The 22,966-nt window shown below is 38.5% G+C and overlaps 1 protein-coding gene across 1 annotated transcript in view; it reads right to left on the bottom strand.

Annotated features, from left to right (window-relative positions):
• GATB (glutamyl-tRNA(Gln) amidotransferase, subunit B) overlaps window positions 1–21,784 on the bottom strand; it is a gene marked incomplete at its 5' end in the record, with an annotated part of 39,944 nt that extends 18,160 nt beyond the window's left edge. The window contains 5 exons of the mRNA XM_009587975.1: window positions 503–616; window positions 3,867–3,978; window positions 5,001–5,213; window positions 8,308–8,421; window positions 21,634–21,784. Of these exons, the coding sequence (XP_009586270.1) occupies window positions 503–616; window positions 3,867–3,978; window positions 5,001–5,213; window positions 8,308–8,421; window positions 21,634–21,784 (704 nt within the window). The remainder of the gene's footprint in view (window positions 1–502; window positions 617–3,866; window positions 3,979–5,000; window positions 5,214–8,307; window positions 8,422–21,633) is intronic.
• Window positions 21,785–22,966: the final 1,182 nt, after the last annotated feature.

The following is a 22,966-nucleotide window of genomic DNA, read 5'->3' as shown; positions in this document are numbered from 1 at the left end:
GAGCGGGGCTGCTCCACAAGGAGGGATAAGCCAGGAGCCGAGGGTGACCACAGCACAGGCAGTGCCCTTACTGTCTGGTGCAGTCCCACTAGTCCGAACAGCATGGGCAGAGGCATGTGCTACTAACAGGGTCCACAAACAGTCTCAGTCAAGGTGAGGGGATGAGTTGGGTTCAGGGTCCATCCAGGGAGTTCAGTCAGAAGCAGCAGGAGTTAAGTCCAGAGACAGGACTGGGAACAAGACTACAGAACAGATCCAAGGTCCATCAGGAGCCACGACTGAAAACTGGCACACCTGTGATGTAGCCAGGCAAAGTCTGAAGGCCTCAGCCTGAGGTTAAATGGGACTTCTGGACCCATGGGCAAGCTGCATGGATGGGACACCCAGAGGAAGCTAGTCAGGGCATTTAAGGCCAATTACTGCACTCAGGAGCCTGACATATTTCCTGTCAGACCACATAAAATATCTACAATGCTCCTGTAATGAAGCAACCATCATTTACCTACTGCTTTTGCCAGGAATCGTATGCTATTGATATTCTTCACTTCAGTCCTCACTCCATAATGTTCTCCAGGATGATGCACAGAAACATTGGCATCCACTCTCAGCTGACCCTCTGTAAAAGGAAACTTCGTCAACAGAATAGTCTGCCCTGTAAACTAGAGTAAAAACCTTGGCATGCATTAATAAACTGCATGTTATGTGCAGAGCATTAATAGCAGACTTCCGTATGTTCAGCAAGGAGTAACAACCACCTCATCATAGCGTTCTGATTGTGATTCCTCCAATCATTCAAAATTTCCTGCGAATACTACCTTTTAAAAAAAATTATTACTCATAATTCCTCTCAGAGAAAACTGCGTGGTGCAGTGCAGCACAGATCCTCTAAGCCATATAGTGAAAAAAGCTTCTGATCCACAGCTCTTAAAAAGGGCAGAATTAGACAAGCAATTTAAAGTAGTGGATTGTGAGTTTCCATTCCTCTAAAAGCAGCATAAAAATACCTTTTGGAACTACAATTTGATGGATATATACTACCCTAGCATGGAACACAAGAACTTAGAATTATGTTGAACAGGTTTACTAAGATGTTCTTGGAAATTTACAACTCAAGGACAAAATGTGAGAAGTAGTGGATTTTTTTGTAATTTTCTTCCTCTCCTTCAAGAAACTGCAATCTCCCCGCCCCACCCCAAATTTCCCCAGCTGCCAAAAACTGAAACTGAATACAAAGTTTTATATGAAAGCATCCTGCACTTTTAGTCCAAAACAGAATAATGTCCTTAGAGATCTTTAATGACTCAACCCCGAGTAACTCCTAATTGTATCTTTCTAAGTTTTGTCCCTCTAAAGACATCCCTTCTGAGAAGAAAAGGCTTGCCACAGTTATTCAACTGGTGGGAATAAAGAAAGAGGAGAGGTTGTATTAAAAAGAAACATCATTTTTCCCATATTGCACAGTGAACATCTGTAGCCTTCCTCTTCAGGTTTGTTTTGGTTTTTTTTTTAATTTCAAACACAGATAAGAAGAAACAAACACTCACTGTTTAGTTACATAGCATTATTAAACAGAGCACAAAATAGCTCAGAGTTAAACCTGTGAAGATGTCTACAGCTTCAGAATCCATTCCGGTCAATAGACGTAAATTGACTAGAGAGGCCTTGGTACACTGTGTAAAAGTAGGCTGGATGATAGCACACTGATTTCCTCTGTCTTCATAGAGTCTTGCCAGACATGCAAATGAAGGACAAAGGTGCTGGAATGACCCAACATCTCTTTGAAGAGAAGTGTTTCGCATGTGCTCCCTCTTTGGGGTAAAATGAGTACTTGTTCCAAAAGAGGAATAGTCTTGTCCTGCCCTTGCTTCATTTTGAGACATGACCTGCTTCTACTTGGATGTAGGCGTCAATGTGACAAGACAATGAAGTTAATCAGGCATAAGTGAAAAGAAAGCCAGGCCCCAAACGTTCTTAAAAAAGCTTTTTTCCTGTAAGCCCAGTTTAAGCCTAACTTCTTTTCCTTTCACTTGGCAATGAAATAATCTCTTCATCTGCTTGTTGTTAATGAAATAACACCTCATAAAACTGGGCACTTGTCTTCACTGAACACACAGGTAGAATGAAGGTAAAATATGAGAACGTAAAGCCCTTATTTGAAAGCAAGTAATTATGATAAGGGAAAACCACAGTAGAAAGCCCTTAAAAACACCACCTTGAAAAAAAAATCCGAATACTTTTAAAGCCAACTATACTGGAAGAAAAATATTCCCAACACTGGAATTCTCCTTAAAGTCAGAAATCTCACTGCAATAAAAGATATCATAGAGCAATTCCAATGCCAACCTTAGGGCCAAATTCAGTAGTGATAAATGATGGTATATATGTATATCCGCGAAGGCCTTTGAAGAAATACGCAAACTGGCTGCTTAATATTAACAACTGTTCCCCATTTGATACGTGTAACACTAGTGTAAGAAAAGATTCAGAGACATATATAATGTCTAGCAATTATTATTTCCCCCTACATTAAATCAGATTTGCATCACTAGCCAAGATTTATTGGATCCCATTTACTGGGTGATACATGCACCACTCTGACTCAGTTCTCTAGGAGATGCATCCACTTATACTATGGCCTGAATTTGTTGCCAGAACAGTGAGGACAACTGCCACAGGCAAAAATATAGCTTACATTGTGAACACTAATAGACAGCTGATAATTGGGTGTATGTGTTGAGGGGATGAATGCCAAAACTGTATTTTTAAAGTCTCAAACAGAAGCCTGCTATTTGCTAGCTGTAACGACGGGCTGGTTGTTATTTTGATAACATTAGGACTGAGCAAAAATGGCATGACCTGAATCCTCCAATTAATAGAGACATAAGACAGAATGATCAGTTAGGAGGCTGATCACACACTGTGCTTCTGCACATCACCTATTGCAAAAATTGGGGCCTTAGGGTTCCAGAAAGAGAAGCTGATGCCAAAAGCAGGGGTTCCCAAAAGAGGAAGTAGTCTTAGAAAGATAGTAGCGATCTTGGCTAGACAGATCCTGGAGGTAGGGGAGGATCCCGAAGATCAGTGAGATACATGGAGACAAATGTCAGGGGATGCCTAGGTACCTTGGCTCTAACACCTGAGACTGATATCTGCAAGCCTGCTGCACAGCACGAACCAACACAATTTTCTGGCCCACCTCCCCAGACCAGCAGTGATCTCCCTAGTGGGAAGAGAATTTGAGACCCAGTGAACATAATGCTGGAGGGGAGGGAGGGACAGCGTGAGTGTGTGAAATGATCAAGTAGGATAAAAGCCGCAGTCTCATTGGTTCTTAAATTAACCCCGGCACCCATATCTGCTATGCGCTGTTGTTTACTCCATCTCACCCATGACATCAGCACAAGTTTACTGCCTATATCCATTTCATGATTAGCTGAGACCTGACACACAACTTACAAGATGATCCATGCTCCCACTACTTTGACCCATAACTTCCATATTCTACAGCTAATCCTTACTACAGATCTTCTGTGCTACAGTGCTGTGGCAAGCAAGATGAGGACAGACAGGGAGAAACACCACAAGAACCCTGGGGACATTCCTTCCTGCCTAGGTTTATCCTGTAAAATTATTGTGTGAGGCAATATAAAATCTAGCACTGCAAAGCTCTGCAGACAAAGGCAGGCCCATAAGGACACCTGAAGCACGGCAGACATCAGGACAGGCTCTGAGGATTGTAAAAACAACAGCTAGAAAAGACTATGCATTATAAGCAACCACAGAGCAAAATAACCAGAAGCTGTAAAACTCCTGGAAATGCAGAGAATTACTGGTGACAAGGGAACATGCCCTTCCCCCTTCTGTACCTGCCATGACTGCCTGGCTGCTCCCAAGTGTCTGAAGAATGAGCTGAAGCTCTCTGACTGCTGCAGCTGCCTCTTCCCCACAGCACATATCAGGCTCCATGACAACCTCCATGTAAAGAGACAGGAGATTTTCAACAATAGCTTTTGATCTCGGCATATTAGAGTGCAACTGGCTAAACACATGAAAGCGCTTTTTTTTTTTAAAAAAATAAACCCCCATGTATTATTTAGTAACTGTCACTATGGTCCTGGTTGCAGATTGCCATGAAAACCTTTTCCTCCTATTTTTTTAAAGAAACAGACAAACCGCAGACAATCCTCTACCCTTTGATGACATGCAGATTACAAGGACACATGCCTCTTCTGCCTTTCTCCGGGAGAACTCCCATTTAAAGCCAATCTGATTCCAGATTCAAATTTATTTTTCTTAAACTAATTTTGGAACAGACAGAACTGTAAACAGATGTAGTCCAGTTTTTAGCTTCAGGATCCAGCTTTCAAAGAATATGAGCACAGCCCTTAACTTCAGTGGACACCGGAACACTGTATCCCAGTTAGGCTGGGCCATCCAGGTTGCTGCCCATGTTGTGTGCTAATTTGGTTCATTCTGTTTACCATTTAAAAGTTTAAAGAGAAAATCTACATTTTTTCAAAGCTAGTAATTAAAAGAAATGTCTGACTCATGCACTGACAAATTCCAACAGCTGCTCCTTCTATACAAAAACCTGATTCACTAGGTCTGCGGTTTTTTGGGTTTTGGTGTTTGGTTTGTTTGTTTTTTTGTTTTGTTTTTGTGTTTTTTTTTTTTTTTTTTTAACAACAACACATATAGTGGCAAGAGCTTAAACAGCTGAGTGGCTGTCTGTGACTGACACATACAGTTTTGAGCAAACTGAAGCCAACAGATTTCTAACTTGCTATTGCCAATTGCCATCAACGAACAACAATGGGAAAGGTCTACTGGCCATTAAAAAAATTCAAGTATTCCCTTGCTTCAAGTGTAATGGTCATTTTGATGAATTTTTATTTTCAAGGAGAGAGACATCAGGCTGTTTTTATTTGTCACCTGTTCCCTGTCACCCATTTACCTTTAAAGACGCATCTTAGACAGAAAGGAGGAGAAAAATAGGAAAATAATCCAAGCCTACCAGCCCTATTCAAGTCAACAAGAGTCTGGCTCCTTGTGTCATCATGGAGACTCTTTCCACTGTCTTGCTCCAACTGAATTTGTTTAATCCTCACAGTTTTGGTCACCATCTGGCTCATTTTGTTGTCTATGCAGAGACTGTATGACAGACTTCCATTCACCGCAATAGGAACTCTTTGCTGAGTGATTTGATAGCCAGCCTGTCAACAAAATTAGCTTTATATTCAAATAGAACATTCACTTTTCAGAAAGTAGCAGCACGGCCAAGTGCAAATATTGTAGACTAAGAACAAAACTGAAAATGCAACATCTTCCACAGTGACCTATATAAGAGGATAGAACACATGCACATGTAAATTCAGAAATTATTTTGCTTAGCTGGAAAGGAAGCAAGCTAGAAGATGGGTCTAGAATTCAACATAACTGTGAGAAGCTGGAGGTCTGGAAAAAATAAGAGCAGTCCTCAATACAGGCAAGTATAAGATACTATACTAAATGCAGAAATAATCAATAATCAACTGCACAACCACTTGCCAAGGATGACATAAATTTCCCTCATACTGCCTTGGGGCAGGAAATGGACTACAAGAGGTTCTTCCATGCCTGTGTTCCGTGGTCATGTTAAATCTTGTCTGAAGCCAGTTACCGTACCTCCATCCCCAAGCTGGGACTATCACTTATCCTCCCATCAGGCTGAATATCCATCTCCATCTCCGTTCAGAACTTTACTCATTAGAGGGGAGGAGATGGAAAGGGAAGGGGGGGTGTGGAAATCAAGAAAATGAGAAAGCTCAATTTCATTAATGTAGCAATTTAAAAGATAGACACTGCAACCCCCCATAAGGCACACAGCTGATAAATGCCACCTCATGACTGGAACTCCACTCAAAGGGCAAACTGCTAGCCAGAGAAGGGGCTGCCAGTGACAAGGTATTGGAATATCGCAATGATGTAAAAATATAGAAGTTACTCTGTTGAGGTAGGGTCCCCATCTCTTCCTCTCTCCTAGCCTGCTCATGCTTCCAGTGGTGAGAATTAAAAAAAAAAGCCTGCCCGATTTTAATGAATTGGGAAGAGCATTTGCGTATTTTGCAGGAAGAACAAGCTTACTCTAAAATGTAGAGATGGTGACAGTGCATTGGAATGGAGAACAATGGTCTGGCCCTGTGAATAGCTCCATTTATATACGCAATGAAGTGCATGGCCTTCTAACCATAATCACTATAAGAAAAATAAAATAACTGACTCTGTGTAGCCTATGCTAATGACACAGCTCTTCCCATCTCCTAAAACTTCTCATTAAAATGATTTTTTTAAAGCCTGAAACAGTGAGTGACAATAAATAACAAGAATCCCATTTCCCATCCAAAGCCTCATTTTCAGGAGTAACAATAATCCCCTTGTCAAACGACCCTAAGAGCTGGATTTATTTTATCTGTTCTATACAGCCCATTAGCCTCAACTCTGCATCTTATTACAGGGTTCCTGACTAGACTGTTTCACTACGAAATGCAGGTTGGGCAGTTTATTGTCAGTGCTTAAACTGCAGAAGGCAGCCAGTAGAAAGCCAGAATTACACGTTTCAAGCTAATAAAACGTGTCAGCATCTCCTTGACCAAATTTCCATGCTTATCTGACCAGAGGATACTGTAACTCATGTCTGCAGACAACGGCAGCCCACTTGGTGCTGTACACACCTTCTTCCACCCCGCTCTTCTCCTCTAAACACATGGATGTGGTTTCTTTCCTATGACAACATTCTTCCATATAGCTTCTATGCAGTAGACCAATAGCAGCAGACATCACAAGAACATGAGAGATTGTTTTCAGTTTAACAGCAGAAGCACCAAAGGTGGCTTGCAAACAAGTCTGTGATGTTTTTGGTGTTTCATTATGATGTGTAAAGGAATTCTGAAAGTCATGTTTATTTCCCGCTATTTTACTTTTTTCTCTTTCAGGTCTGGAAATGGGCTTTAAGATAGTTTTATAAGTAAAAAAAAAAAAAGTATTGGCAATTCAAACTGGTAAGTTTGTGTTTCACGTTCCCAGTAGCTTACTACAGGGTCCCCAACAAAAGGGCCTCTTAATGGCTCACAAATATTAGGAAAGTTATCCCCAGAAACCAAATCAGTTAATTACATCAACTTCACAGAAGAGCCACAAGTTCCCAACACAGAAGAAAACAGAATAGAAATCTCTTCTGAGATCCAGGTCTCAGTGTTCAACTGTAACATAATTCTCTTTCTAAGGTGGGAAGCAATTGTATTTGAGTATGTTTTGTGCAACTTCAAAATATTTCCAATGCTTGAACAAAAGAGTGGGAGAGAAAATTTCGTTAATAATGCAGCACCTCTCCACATTAATCTGAGACCTGAGAAATCTCCCACTCTGCTTCTCCGGATGTCCAGGACACCTCACCTAAAGAGAGGATAAGCTAACATGCCTGATCTTTCTCAGATAAAATAGAAACAGATTTTTTTCTTTTAATGCAGTCATCAGATCTTCACCCCAAAAATCAGAGGAATTAAAACTAGTGTCCTCCCTTTGATAGGTTAGTGTTAAACTGAACATTCAGAACAAACAAGCTGACAGAAAAAAACCAATGTTTAAAATTAGAAAGGTTTAATTTCATTAGAATTAAAAAAAAGGCTCAACCACTGCTGCATCCTGTTGCAATGACAGCAGTCAAGTTCTTAAATGATTTCAATATTTCTACACCCACATCAAGTGCGGCAAAATGCATTTGACTTTCAGTGACACCTTCTACCAAATATGAAAGCTACCAACAAACCATACTGCAATGACTCAGTTTCTCAGGGTTTTTTTTTTTTTCATTTATTGGAACTACTGACTGAGAAAGTTTTAAAGGGAAATTAAATATTTTTAGGTCCCTCAGCACACACAAAAAAACCCACTATTATTTTTAAACCACTGGAACCTGTGTTTGTTATACATTCACTTTAAATGAAGGACTATTATCAGACTGCTTTTACCCTAACAGACAATTAGTACTAAACACCAGGAATGGAGAACTTGAGGGGCAAAGCTCCCAATTCAATTACATTAAGCTACTGGAATCGTGCAGCTAAGCAAGGAGTCAGCAATCATATTCAATCAGTGAGCGCCAGGGTTCAGCTGTCTATTCATCAGGGCACAGCACAGCATCCTATTGGGGTGAGCAGAACACTGACTGAAAACAGAAAAAGCATCTCTTCACCATCCTCTGTTGCCACCCGTACTCCAGACTCGTCCCTCCCTACAGCCATAAAGGGACCAGCTATACTGCATACTTACAGGCAGATCTGCATAGAAATAGTGTTTTCTGTCAAACAAGGACTTCTTGTTTATGCTGCAGTTGAGTGCCAGGCCTGTCATCACTGCTGCTTCTACACATCTCCTGTTGAGAACCTAAGGAAACATGACACATGGTTTTGCTCAAGATACTCAGTATGTAACAAATGTGTCTTCCGCACATTGCCTTATATGGAGCATATATTCAATTTTGCTTGCCTTCAGCCACCATTATATCTCTTGCCTTGTGTGGGTAGTTCTTATTCATCATTAAAGTCATGGTAGCTGCAAATCTGCAAAGCTTTAAGATGAAAAAACAAGCCATTCAGCCGTTTTGTTATGCCACATAAGGAGGTGTGCACTGTTCTGGCTTGCTACCTTTGCAAACATCCCAGTACTCTTGCACCCTCGAAGATTCAAAAGACAAATCATAGCAAATGATAATTGACTTGTAACCAGCTGTCAACTCATACTGGGAACTGGAAACACGCAAGATTTGCATTAGGGACTGCAGTGCCATTTCAGTAGAACACTTCAGAACATCTGTAACCACAGAACCACAGTGAATTCATGAGTATCTACACATAGATTTCAATGCTTTGCTTAACCAAGATGACATTAAGCACGCTTACTTGCTTTGCCAAAACAGAACCAAAGGGACATCAACTGATCCCATGGCTACAAATATACATGCATTTCCAGTACCCAGATAACCCATGGGATTAAGGTTCTTGCAGAATGCCACATGATCTGAAGACCCAGCAAGGACTGCATGAAGAAATAACGGAGTTAAATGTGGTTTCTCACCATGGACCCATCACTCTCAGTGCTACACCCTTCTATCTCCTCAGCAGGGTCAGGATCCACAGGAGAAAGAAAATTCCACTCCAAAAAGGACTAACAAGCAATGTTTCAAAGTTATGGTTTTTTTCAAATGTGCTCTCATTAATTTAACAGTTGGTTTAACTAACATCAAACGGATAAAACTGAAAAGAAAAAAAGACTGAATTTGTCTTAATACAACTCTGAGATGCTCACACTTACAGTATTTTGAAACAGGAACAGAACTTTATCCATCTTATTCTGCACTGTACAGCTGCCAAGAAGTCAATTTCCAGCAGGACCATTAAAGGGGCACATTATGTAAAAGAATCTACATGACTTCATCTGCATTGACCAGAACATAAAAGGCTTAAATAATGTTTTCTTCAATGTTTCTGACAGTATTTACTTTTTATATTCCCCAGCCTGATTTCTGAAAACAGATTAAGCAGCTGTACATTTCCGATCATCCCATGTCTTCAGCTGGAAAAGGAATCTCTTGGCTTTACTCATCTAATATTTCAAAAGTCAAAATAATAAGAGAAAATACGAGAAACTCTTCATGTAACAGAAACTTAAAATTGCTTATACAGACAAGAAATTAAATATTTAAGACATTTAACGAGGGAACTTTCAGATCTTTAGTGTAGCTATATATGGCTAATTAGAACACAACATCTGTTTGGGCATATTTTATTTAAAAAATTTAAAAGATACATAAAGCAAATTTTAAATCAGAAAAAAGGGAGAACAATTTCCCTTTGAAATACTGGTCCGCAGAAAAATGAACGCAATTGGTCCTGACCGTAATCTAAAGTAAAATTGGTAACTACAAAATACTAATTTATTTTAGTATCATAGCTGCAGTTCATTATATAATAGATGCTCCTGTTTTCAACAATTTAATGCTTCCAGACAGTACAGGTACTTTTTTTTTTTACTGTTTAAGGAAGCTTGTAACAGTGCTAGTCAAATTGTTCAATGTTTAAAATATAATATTTCTAAATACACAGGCAAAATTTCTTTCTACTAAAGCCTTATGGCATGATCCTGTCCAGGTTTACAAATTAGGGAGGACCATGCCAGTCAGCCCTTTAACAGCTGGTCACCAGAAACATTAAGGCTCCATAAGGACTGGGTAGACTTAAAACACCACTGCACCAAAGTAGTGAACTAGTGTCTTGCTGTGTTTCCTGATGGTGCAGGGGTTGTGACTGATTGTAACTGGAGAATAAGACAAAACTCAACTCCCGAGTCACAGTCAGTTAGAGCCTCATAGCACATTCTTCAAACACAGGTGGAGCTTAGCTAATGATTACACTACAACTATTGCCTTTGACCACTTGCTCTTCAATTTTGGTTCAAACAAGGTAGAGTGTATCTTACTCATCGCCCTAAGGGATAACATTATTTTGAGGTGAAGGAAATAATTCCCACAGACATGCTACTTACACCAGTGAGAAGCTTTTGCACTACTGCTGATGAACCATTTTGGTGGCTCTGGGCATAAAAATGTGAAGTATTGATTATTTTCTATGTATATTACTAAGCATTTAGATGACTGTGTATGTGTCCCCAATGTACTGAGTCATACTAGCCAAATCATTGTATATGCACCATTACTCATTCACTAGTGCCACTTCCTGTGCTACTCCTTTATCGACCTCCGTGGTGATAGAAGGCATTGCAAAGCAGATCTTTCCCACTATGGCATACTGAGATGTCTAACACGCCAATCTGCTTCCTCGACCCTGTTTGACTCTTAAAAAAAACACCACCAGATGACCCTCTACTTCCTCAAAAATCCAAACTTATCTGTTTAATATTGCTCCATTTCTGAAGTGACTACTACTACCCATTCCAGTGATCAAGGCTGTTTAAGCAAACTACTACTTTTCCTTCAAATAAGCCTAGCTTTTCAAATAATCTGCAGTGATAAACATCAATTCAGTATGTGAAACTTCCCATACTAATGACCTAGAATAAGTCCCCCAAGCTTGTTTATGCAGTAAGCTGTTATTAAGTTGACAGCTTTGACTAGCACCAAAGATTTAGATTACTGGCTTGAACTGACAAGCTGCCAGTCTGGTATGTTAGCAAAGTACTGGCCTTAAAAGAAAGCTATGTAGTTCCTGCAATAGCTTTGGACAAAACACAAGAGCCTAAAAAGCCGTCTTAAATATTTCTGATCTTCTAAAATGGAAGCATCTCTCCTAGGTATTTATTTAAAGAAATTCCTAGAGAGCTATCACAAAAGGAAATGTAAATTGTTTGTATTGGAAACTCATGAAAAACCTTAACAATGGCATCACACCACCAGCACCGTTTCCCTTGTCGCTCCGCTATCCTGCTAGAGCACCATGGTAACTGAGCGCTAAAGGAATGAAAGAACAATCCAACCAAGCTCTCTCTTTTTCGGATACTTGTCTATTCTTTACATCTAGTTCATAAGTGGAAAGACTCCTTTTAAAAATGTATCATCTTTATTTGCAAGGTCAGTTTAGTCAAGACCTTGGTTTTAAATACAAGACCATTCAATAACTATACAAAACTATATACAATACCTTCAACAGCATAAATTCCCACCAAAAGCAATTTTTTAACAGTTTTTTCTTTAACAGCAGGTTTACTCCTTCTATTAATACATTAAAGAAAGCTGGCCCCCTTTTAGGTGAAGATATATGTTTCTAATTTAGTAAATTATCATTTCTACGTTTTAAAGAGAGTAGGTATGCAGCTTCTTGTTTTGCTAATGAGTATTACATAGGATAAGAGGGGGGGGGGGCGGGGGAGAAAAATCTAGATCTCTCTCCTGGAAGAAGTTTATTTTTGCTACCTTTAAAAAAAAAAGTAATCTTTGCTATGACAGTGGCACCCAGGAAGCCTAAGTTATGGAACAAAGTATTCCTTGTACTAAACACAGTAAAATCAAAATAATTCCTCGGAAATTTTAAAAGTTTTTTATTCTAGGTCATACATTTTAATAAAGTAGATTTCATATTAATTGGCTATCTTAAGACCTTCATTCCTACTTATAATCATGAAGAAATCAGCATTAATGAGATTAACTACAGGACTGTTTATCTAAGAAACATTTAATTTTAGCTCCTTTTCATTCAAGATAACAGCTGGAAGAAGGAAGTAGTGCAATGTACTTAGCCAGCTCTCTGTAGACCAGGCAGTAATCTTTAGAAACCTCAACAGTTATATCTAATCATATTTCCCAGTACTCCCATTTCATATCACTCTGATTTTTATTTGCTTCCACTAATGGATATACTCAGTCTTACTATTCTTGCTGTGATAAAAGTACCAACTTGCTCCAATATATGGTTCTTGGAAGTGCAATCATAAGTTAAACTTCAAAATAAACTACTCTTATGTCTACTTAGTCCAAACGTAATTGCGACTGTTCAGTCTGACACTGCAGATGAGTACTTCAAAGCAGCATTCTTCCTTGGCATCCTCCCCCACACACAGAAGGGTGTAACTGTCTTGTAGCTGTGCATGTACAGAATATACATTAAAATAAACGAAGAGCTAATGATTTCCCAAATGATCCATTTATTTCAATAGGTCTACAATCAGACCTCATCCCTCTAAGCATACAGTAAAAATTTAAAAACCAATCCAACCTAAGTCTTGTCATTTGTTTGCTCTGCAAAGAGCCCACATGTTCCAAAAACTGAGGTCTCTAACTGCAGGGGAAATGTAAAAAGAAGGCCAGCTTCAGTTTAGTTTCTTCTGCATTTCAGTCCAGCATCTATTTCACAGAATATTTCCTGCCCTAAAATGAGCATTATGTTCTTATCCCTAAGGAAAGGGGCAAGAGAGTAGGGGAAGAAGCACCAGACATTTTAAGTTAAGATCTTAAGATTAATAGAAGGAGATTCCAGCTTAAGAAAAGAGAACAAAATGGCAACTGAGAAGCTGAAGCAGCAAAGGAAGATTGGGGGGAGGGGTATTAAATATACCTTAATAACTTTTGTAACTTTATCTTTCTCCAGTCTGATACCAAAGACATATGCTGCTATACAAAACATATTATTATTTCTAACCTTGCTTGGTGACAAAGTTGGCTTGCGCTGATGCAGCACACACTTATTCAAGTCGTATCTTAAAACCAGGCAACTCTGACATTTTAAGAAGTACCCAGCTCCCAAACATGTTACTTTATGTGTACTCAAAGAATAAGAGGGCCCACTCCCTCGAACCTGAAGAGCTAGTCTGAGCGCTCCCATCACAAGGCTTAGAATTGGAGGAAGCATCGTCCAGTGTCAGTGATGACCAGAAAAATTCAGCAGCAGTATGGAGAAATGTTGACCCCTGGGAGTAAGAAAAACGGAGAGGTATCATGAGATACAAAGCTATTTAAATACTGACCAACTTCTGCGTTTCTCAGCCCTTTGAGACATGGGTTGCTAAAAAAAACACAGAAGGAAAAAATCATTCAGACCACTGCGTGGGCAAAGTGCTCAGTGGTCTCAATGGAATAAACCTATTTTCTGGAGTGGTAGGGAAGCAGCCAATCCAGCAGCATTGGCCCAAAACAGCAATCTTCGTGTCTCAGATCCCATCATCAGTGGCTAAAATCAAATAAACTTCTACTACGCAGAACCAATTCCAAGCAGGAGAATCCACAGGGAAGACAGAACAACGCAATGGCGATACAACGATTCATGATATCCATAATCAAACACTGTGTTTCTATGGTGTTCCCATCAAGAAGTCCAGTATCTCTCTAACATCCATGCCTGCCCTGTTGACAGCACAGTCTTCTGCGACTGCCACGTGGCTTTTTTTGACCTGTCATAAGGATGCTCCCTCTCTTGTGCCAATGGAAATTTAAACCATCGCTAATGCTATCTGATCCAGGACAAGTTAAATACAGGAAGATTCAGTGAAAACACTTCACTGCTTCTGGAGGTAGGGAACTGAGCAATGGCTAAAACCTAAGTTACAGAATGTGATCAAATCCAAAGTCAACCAGAGCTTTGAGGTGGACCTTCTCAGACCTTTCTTCCTACACTGAGCTCCACAAAAAAGGCTAAAAAAGGCTTTTAAACATGAGTAACATCTGCCTTCTTCAATATAACCTAGATTGCTGGTTAAATAGAGAAAATTCACAGCGCTTAGACAGAATACTTTATAAACCAACGCCTGCCCTGTTGATCCTTGCAGATGGTGCTTCGCTTGTAGACTTGGTGAGGGACAGCTCTGTGGTTTTCTGAGTTGTAACAAATTCTGACCTTTGATACACATTGACTGCCATTTTCTGTCATTTCTAAGTCTTGGCTATGTGCCCTCTGCTCCTTCTTGCAATCGTTGTGTGTCTGAGAGCCGACACTAAACACACACTAAAAACTCCCAGCCCTTTGCTCTGACTCCCTTATTCATTTTTCCTCCATTTGCCGCCGCCTGAAACATGCTTATTTTCTCCCCCAAAAGATAGCTATCTTTCCCTCCAGACTGACCCAGATCTCTTAAAAGAGCATAACATACAAATTGAGAGTAAACCAGAAGTGGTCTATCACACATAGAGACAAGAATATACTAATTCAGGAAAACAATAGGCGACATAATGCAACAAGTCTTGCAAAAAGTTATTAAAAAAGCAAACTAAAATTCTTTGTTTTTAACAAAGTTGTTCTGGAACAGCAGAACCAATGAAGACTAATTTCCTATAAATAATTGCCCTAGTTTGTTTTACCTAAGCAGTGACCTCAACACTCTCTCCTCAATGATTCCCCCGTCTTCTCCCCATTTCATCAAACATCCCAAAGTGAGTATAAAGTGTCACAAATACCTGAATAGCAGCAGCCTGAATAAAGCTGGGATCAGTGGGGAGAAGAGACTCAATTGCTAATTCCTCTCCATGTGCTTGCTAATACATTTGCAAAAACCTCTACAAACCTAAAATTTTTTGAGGCAAATTTGGCTGAACTTGGCAGTGAAATTGCAAACCTAGTGTTTCTGTACAGAAAATAATAGTTGCAGTGGCAAAATCTGCACATGTAACTAATAAATACCAGTTGCAGAAGCTTACATAATCCTCAAAATCAAATTCATAGTCATAATATATTTAAGGCGGCAAGGTGGCTGATAATCAGAGACATCACAAAGAAAGAAATTAATTTTACCCCAGGAACCAATTATAGCCTAATTGCACCAAGGTAAGTTTCAAACAAAATACATAAACCTGACGGTTATGCAACATTACACACAAGACAGCTAACCATGAAGAGAACAAAGATGCAGTCTACAATTATCTGTCATTACTGTTGGACAATGTTTCCTGAATACTCTTCGATGAAAAATTCTTAAGAAGAACAAAGAAACAAGATGTCAATTTGCAAAGTTAAAATGCTAAGAAATTGGTAGAACCATGGTTGTTACAGAAACTTTTGCTTAACAGAGCACTGCTTTCATACACATATATACAATATCCTACGCTGGATTTCCTCAAAGGGTGTCACCTGGAACCAGATTGTTTGTCTACATACTGAGAGAAAATTAAATCAAACACTTAAGGATGCCAGAGCATATATAGTGACTGATAACAGAAGTAATAGAAATTTGTCCCAAAAAATCCACTCATGGTTCGAACTTAAAATAAAGAAATTCCCAGCCCACTGAGAAAAACTACTGCAAAAAGCTAATGTACGTTGCAGCAGCAATTTCAGACTGAATCCGGAAAGAGGGGACAACAATCTGTCTAGTTATCATGTAATGGTTGTGCTGTCCAAAAGTATCAAGGATACTTTCTGCACTAACAGAACTGTGTGAAAGAAAGGAAACAAGATACTGCAAACCCCTGCTCCCCACTAAGAAGTAGAAAAATATCTGTATAAAGCAAAAGGTAAAGCAATAAAAAAACCAACACAAAAGGAGATAAGAGAAAATACATAGATAATATCACTTGATGCATTGAAGGATCTACTGAAATAGGTGATAGCAAGACGTTTTATCAACTCAATGCTGTTCTAACTGGCAAGTTTACATCAGCCACAGGGACCTGTTAAGGATGAACAGGAAAGCCAACAAGAACAACAAAAAGAAAGAGAGCTCAATAGGTAGCACAGTTACTGAGGTGCTAAGGAGACAGAGCCCTACAGGAATTGTTAGCCTTGACAAAAAGATTAAAACACCCAGAATGAGCGTCAGAACTTCTCACAAATAAACAAGACATAGCAAAAATCAAGAGAAAACCTTACAGGGGACTCCTTCAAAGCTTGAGAGAAGAGCAACAAATGTTACCAAATACTTCAAAGCACAAAAGCAGCAGAGACTCCAGAAAAACAGCATTTACAGTTAAGTATGAAATAAAGTTGAGCTAAGCAACTGCAGTAACTGAGGAAGTAACACTTCTCAGATCCCAGTGAAGGAGATTAGTTCCACAGGTAACCCTGAGGCTGTGAATGATCCTACAAAAGAGAAAGAGATAGAATGAGGAACAACCCCCACCATAACCCAGCCCTGAAAGTCACCTGAAGCAGGCCTCCCTTATCTTTCAAAGACCTCTTGTGACCAGTACAACAGCATTGAACTGATTTACAGCTTGATATTACGCAGGCAGGCTTTAATCCATCATGCACTCAGAAATTTAAGGGTCTATGAACTGCAAAGGCATTCTCAGGGAGCAATGGTTTGAAAGCCTATTTCACTCCCCTAGTTTTTTTTCTGAATTATGTGGGATTTTCTTTTTAGAGGCTTACTGGGATCGCAAGTCCAGCAAACCGGGACTGTGTGAGCAACAAAAGACTGTTAACCACGGATGATACAAGGCATGTCGCAAACCCAAATATTATCAGGAAAGAAAGGACTGCAAGAGAAAGGTACCATCAATTTCTAAGAAAATATCTCCTAATTCCCTTAAGTACAATTATTACAGTTTTACTGAAAGAAGTAACAAGCAGTTAAAGTGAACCTCGACATAAGTAAATGGTTTAAAACAAGCATGAACTCACTTTTTCCTTCAGGTACTGCCACTAATTTATTTTTAGAGGAGAGTCATGGATACAACATAGGCATCACGTGGTTTCAAAGAAAAGAAGAAAATTTATACAATGGAAGCTAAACCAACATGCATACAAAGATCAGAAGATTGTCCAGTTCCCCAAGAAAGGTGCATGCAATTAAAAATGTAGTTATCAAAAGTCAAGCTAAGAAGCAGGGTTTTTTTAAAGCGAAGTAGTAGAAGAAGGGAGTAAATTCATATGCATGCCAGCAGAAATGTCAAAACAAAACTGAAATCACAAGTTGGTAAAGCAGCTGTTGCAATTACCAGATTTAACAGGCACAGGATATCAAAAAATCTAGTTTCAAGCTGTAAAGTATAAATTCTGGTCTCAAATGCTGTTTCTGTTCCAATACGTATAGCTGACAGACAGATCCACCAGAATCTCACACAAACCTCTCAGTGCCTTTGAAAGCAAATGCATCAGGTAAATTCTGTATATTAATAACATCTAAAATTCATGATAAAGTTTGATAACCTATCACCCAAGACATCTGGAAAAACACTGGGTATCTGCCACTGCCAAGAATGGATGCAGTGTCAATATAGGAAGGGGAACTAAAGCACCCTCTACAGCCCCAGACTGGGTATTAACCCTGTCATGTCCCTGGGCAGCCATCTCAACAGCGCAGCACCGCAGGGTGGGGAAGGCAAAACAGCATGATACCTGCGCTCTCTGGTACTGCACAATGTTGCAGTGACAGTCCTCAGCTATGGAGAAGTCAGAGTTTGGAGTTTAAGTTGCCAGTGGTGCAATACCAGAAGGAAAAGGGCTAATAGCTGTTCTAGCCCTGCTTTCTTCCATGAAAAGGCATATCTGGTTGCCCGACTGTCACTATTTACAGAAGGAAAACTAACGGAGTTTAAAACAAGAAGGTATGAAAATCTCAGTACAGGATAGCAGCAATGAGTGAGTTGTCAAGCCCTGAAGGATGTCCAGTGGAGCAGGAAAAAATTGTATATTCAGATAAAATCATGCATCTCACATGATATTCTACAGCAATGTTCAACACAGATCTTACTCTGTTTCTTGAGGTAAGAAGGTATTTATCTTTTCTTCATTAGAAAGAGAGCTTGATCATTACTAAGTGTTTCCAAAAACTCTACCTTAAAAAAGATAAACCAGATGCTGTTCACACTGTGAACAGAATGAAATTCAAATGCATGAGAAGGTATCAAAAATTTCCAAACACTTAAGACTGTAGGGCTAACATTCATTCAAATCTTATTAATTTAAGCCTTGGTTATGTTAATACTAGATTATTTCTTAGTACTCTTGCAGACAAAGAAATAGGATCAGGCTTTCACTTTAGTCATGCAGGAGACAAACATAAAATGTGCATCTTTTCATGTAATTAGCAACAAAGACTGTAAGCACAGACAAAAAGGTTTCAGCCTTTAGCTACTAGATCTACCATCTTATTCCTGTGGCTGAGCTATAATTAACCTTTAGTCAGCCACCTCAATCATTCTCTTTCTGTGAGCCCAGTCTTATCTTTATAAACCTTTACAAAGATTCTCAGAATTTTCAAAGAGGATAAATCAGACTGGGAGTGCAACCACCTTTATGATCCTCAGAAGAATTTTACATCAGTCTGGAGGAATGACGCACTATATGCTACCACATGTAGCGTAAAACTTTCTTTGTAACAGGTCCTTTAAAGACACCAAGCTAACATCATTGCCAAGTCCATTCACCAGATAAAAAAAACAGGCCTTTGCACATTTCATAACATGAAATGTAATGTATGTAGTCATGTAGTCCCAAAGAAAGGAGATCCTTACAGTAATTTGAGTAAGATGCTATCTGGTCGAGTGGTGAGGGGCTTCATCACCACAGGGCACAAAAAGTATGCAGAGTAGCATGGGATGCGCCGTCCAGCCTCACTAGTTCTAAATCTACTTTTTTAATCAAAGCTTTGCCACATCACTTTTTCTGTCTCATGCCAAACAGGAGTGCACCTGCATAGCTGTTCTTGCCTGTAGCTGTCTCTTAGAGGCACATTATGAGAGCAGTATAGTAAAATGGCCATGACACTAACACTGTGATGGTCCTCCTAAGGTCTACTTGCAAAAAAGCATAAAATAAGCTGTATTACAGTACAGGAAGAAAATATAAAGAGAAAATATGGAGGAGGGCTAAGCACATTCTTCTACTTTCCCTTCTCCCATGCAGAGCGCAGCAAAAGCTCATGCCCACACTCATTAGTGAGCCAGAAATGTATAGCAACCAGAAAAGCTCCCTTTAGCACCATTCTTTCTGGTCTCGTGAAGCAGCAAATACTAGCATGGTTGTCTATCACAACCATCTCATGGTCCCACAGTAAATTTAAATCCCTGTGACATTGAAAACTGCCCCTATAGTTCTCAGTTTATAATACAGCAGTTATTCTCTGCTACAGACAGCACAACTACTGTATTAAAACTTTGCTCCTATTTTTTTCATTTCTCAACAAAACAGAGTCAAAAGGAAAAGCCAAATATTCACCTTCCAGACAGACTTATCAGGCAATAATCTTAACATTTGTTAAAATGTTGCTTTGTTTTTTTTTCCCCCACAAATACTTGGAAATTTTCAAAAACTACCTTCCGTCTTTCAAAATTCACCAAAATCCAATTCTACTTCAGATACTATTGCCATATACAAACACATATAATTATTTCAAGAAAATAAGCCCAACTGTTTGATTCCAGAACAATCGGCCTCTAACATTAATTCCTGTGCAGCAAGTACAATGGGAAAATAAAGCTATGATTACTGACTGGATTTTGTATCACATTCTAACATGCAAGAACATGTATTTTGTAACATTCACTTTCAACTCTATTTTCACCAGTACTACAGTGAGAAAAATCTCTCTTCTCTTTGTATAGATAAAAGCAGCTGGTAGAAGCTAACATAGCATCACTACTTTTAAATTAACCCAACCATCCTGTTTTTTGCCTCTCAGATGCAGTTATATTCTCCGCCAAAGCCCGTATGTACTGGAGTTTTCTCACAAAGATCATACCAAGCCTTATTTGTAAAGCACTTTAACAGAGGAAAAAGACAAAAAAAGCCCCAGATAAATAGTAACATACATAAAATGAAACTCTTCATACTCATTTTTGTTCATTCAAGAACAGTTTTTCTACTTGACTGAAGATAAGCATTAGACAATTTACCAGGATTTCTGTGCATTAACAGAACGTTAAGTAGAAGGTATAAAATAAAAATCTTGAACCATTTTAAATTTTGTGACTATTAACTCCCTAACCTAGCCCTGCCCCCAAATGAAAGGAACTAATTTTGCATGTTTAACTCTAACCAGATTCTTGTAAAACCAAACGATTGCATAAGATTTCCATTCTCTCTGGAAAGCGTTCAAAATTTCCATATAGTTAGATCTGAAACTCAGCCCTGAATTGCCACAGAGACCAGAGTGAAGACCAAATTTTATCAGCATCTAAACGTCACTTACTTACGTTTCAATACCTTTGAAAATACAGAATGAATATATCAACTCATTTCTCATTTTAAGGATCACACGGCATACATCAAGACCCTAGAAATGCAGCCGTAAGTTAATTCTCAGTTCAGAATATTATTTAAGGCTATTATTTAAGGTATTATGGTGATGAAAAGCTTCCAATAGATTAAAAAAATATATCTGCAACTGGAATTCAAACCTCCACTCTAATAAATATACTCAGTGAAACACTTTTGCACTAAATAATTTGACCCCATTATAGTCTCTGCATGCTTGTTGCATGAGGCAATGCTAAGTCTATTCAATATTTATTTTCACTGTATAGTAAGAGCTTATGTTATACTTTTTTAACTATTATTTTTATATTGAACTTGTTAGATTACTGTCATAGCCATCACAAAGTTATAATTAAGCTGTAACTTAAAAAATTTATTACGTTGTCACTAATAAATCTCATTGCTAAGTGAGATTCCCTTTTTTTTTTTTTTTTTTTAATAATTGTTTTGCTCTGGAAATAGGAATAGTTGACACTTTCGTAAATCAGAGACTTTCTACTAGGAAGAAAAGTACCTCCATAGTGAGTCATTCCAAATGGCAAATGACAGCTATGTAAACAAACATATGGCAAAGTAACATCAAATGGCCACTCGGAAATTTAAGATGTTCTTCTCTCTCAGGATTTTAAGTATCTCTCATATTTAAGGAATTTCCTGTGTGGCATACTAACCAAATACACCCACTCTGGCCTCAGAGAAATACCGTGATTCATTCAATACATTGAAGAGACGATCCTTATTTTTTTCCTTTGCAGAGAATATCAAGTATCTGTAGCAATAACTACAGAGTCAGTAAACTGAAAATAAACAGTACCAGGCATCTCATGTTATCAAACAACCAGAAAATAGAAAAATATGTAGAAGTAGTTCTATAGTCAAATCTTGGGAAGAACAAAATACTAGAAACATACTCAAAGTTGTCTGACATTAATCCTGATATAAATTAAGTTGAAGCATAACTTACTGGTAAAGTTCCTGGTAAAGAAGCATCAAAGAAAGATACCAAAGAGTTAGGAGGTGCTGCAAACTGGACTTGGGAACCAGAGAAAAGTTTTGAGTTGGAACTGATCTGTGCATGAATTTCCAGACCCACAACTGGTACCCATGGAGCAAGACTGAAAAGGAAAGAGGAGAAGGGAAATACAATTTAAATACAAACCCCATAAACATCTAATAATACAAGAATTAAGAACTTTTCATTTATTCTTTTAACAAAAATTAAATTGTAATTGTAAAAAAAACTGTAAATGATGTTGCAAATACATCTACAGTGTAATGGCAAAAGTTGTGCTGCAATACTGGAGAACTGAGACTAACTGACAATATATACGGAGGGGACTGTATGGCAAAGTCTTCATTATATACAGAAAACAATGCCGTAAAAAATAAATGTAAATGAAACTTTTAACTTTTCCTTACATGAGAAATCTTAGAGAAATTAATGAGGCAAACTTGCATGCTGGATGAACCCTAATGTGGTATCTCGTGAAAATCACAAAATCATCATAAATATCAATTACTTCTCAGGTAGTTTGATAAATCTCCAACAGACATGTGGCATAATAAATTATATATTCTTTTTCAGCTAGCCACTTGCATGCTGGGAAAGGTGGCTCTCCAGAGAAATGTTATTAGCATATTAGCATAAACATTAGTAATCCAGTAATAGAGAAATCATAATTTCAACTAGAGAGCTACTGCTCTCTGAACACACTCCACAGAATAAAGCTTCTCCATATCATCTAAAAAGTAATTGCAATTCTCACATCCATAACCTTTTTATGGACAAGAGAAAAAGGTCACCTTTACAGTATGAATTGCTTGACAGTTTCTGTAAGTAATTATCTGGCCTTGTACAAATGAAGTGGCACAAATAATATTTCAGTGATGAAATCACACTTCTATGGCAGAATACTTCAGCAGTGTAAGTACCCAGATAGCTATAGGAGATAAGCGAGCTATAGAAAAACATCAAACAAATATATCAAGTACAGTGTTCCTTCCAAAAGTGAACATAATACATTTTCAAGATTTTAGTTCTCTGTCTGTCCTCCAACAGCTGAGGACATCCCTACAAACACCAAAATAGTGATGCAGGCGCCACTTACATCACTGCTTTAGGAAGAATAATATTCTCATAAAGGATTAAAGTTCAGATGTTTAAAGGAGCTAATACATTTTCTTTTACTGAAACACAGTATTTTCTTTGGTATTTTCAACTATTCGTAAAAATACCTTAAGGTTTAGAAAAAAAAGTTGTTTGTTTTTTTTTTTAACTTTGGAGGCCAATTTGTTTC

This window comes from Fulmarus glacialis, unplaced genomic scaffold (assembly GCF_000690835.1).
Source record: "Fulmarus glacialis isolate BGI_N327 unplaced genomic scaffold, ASM69083v1 scaffold23451, whole genome shotgun sequence".
NCBI classification, from domain to species: Eukaryota; Metazoa; Chordata; class Aves; order Procellariiformes; family Procellariidae; genus Fulmarus; species Fulmarus glacialis.
This window is presented reverse-complemented; position numbering and strand designations above follow the sequence as displayed.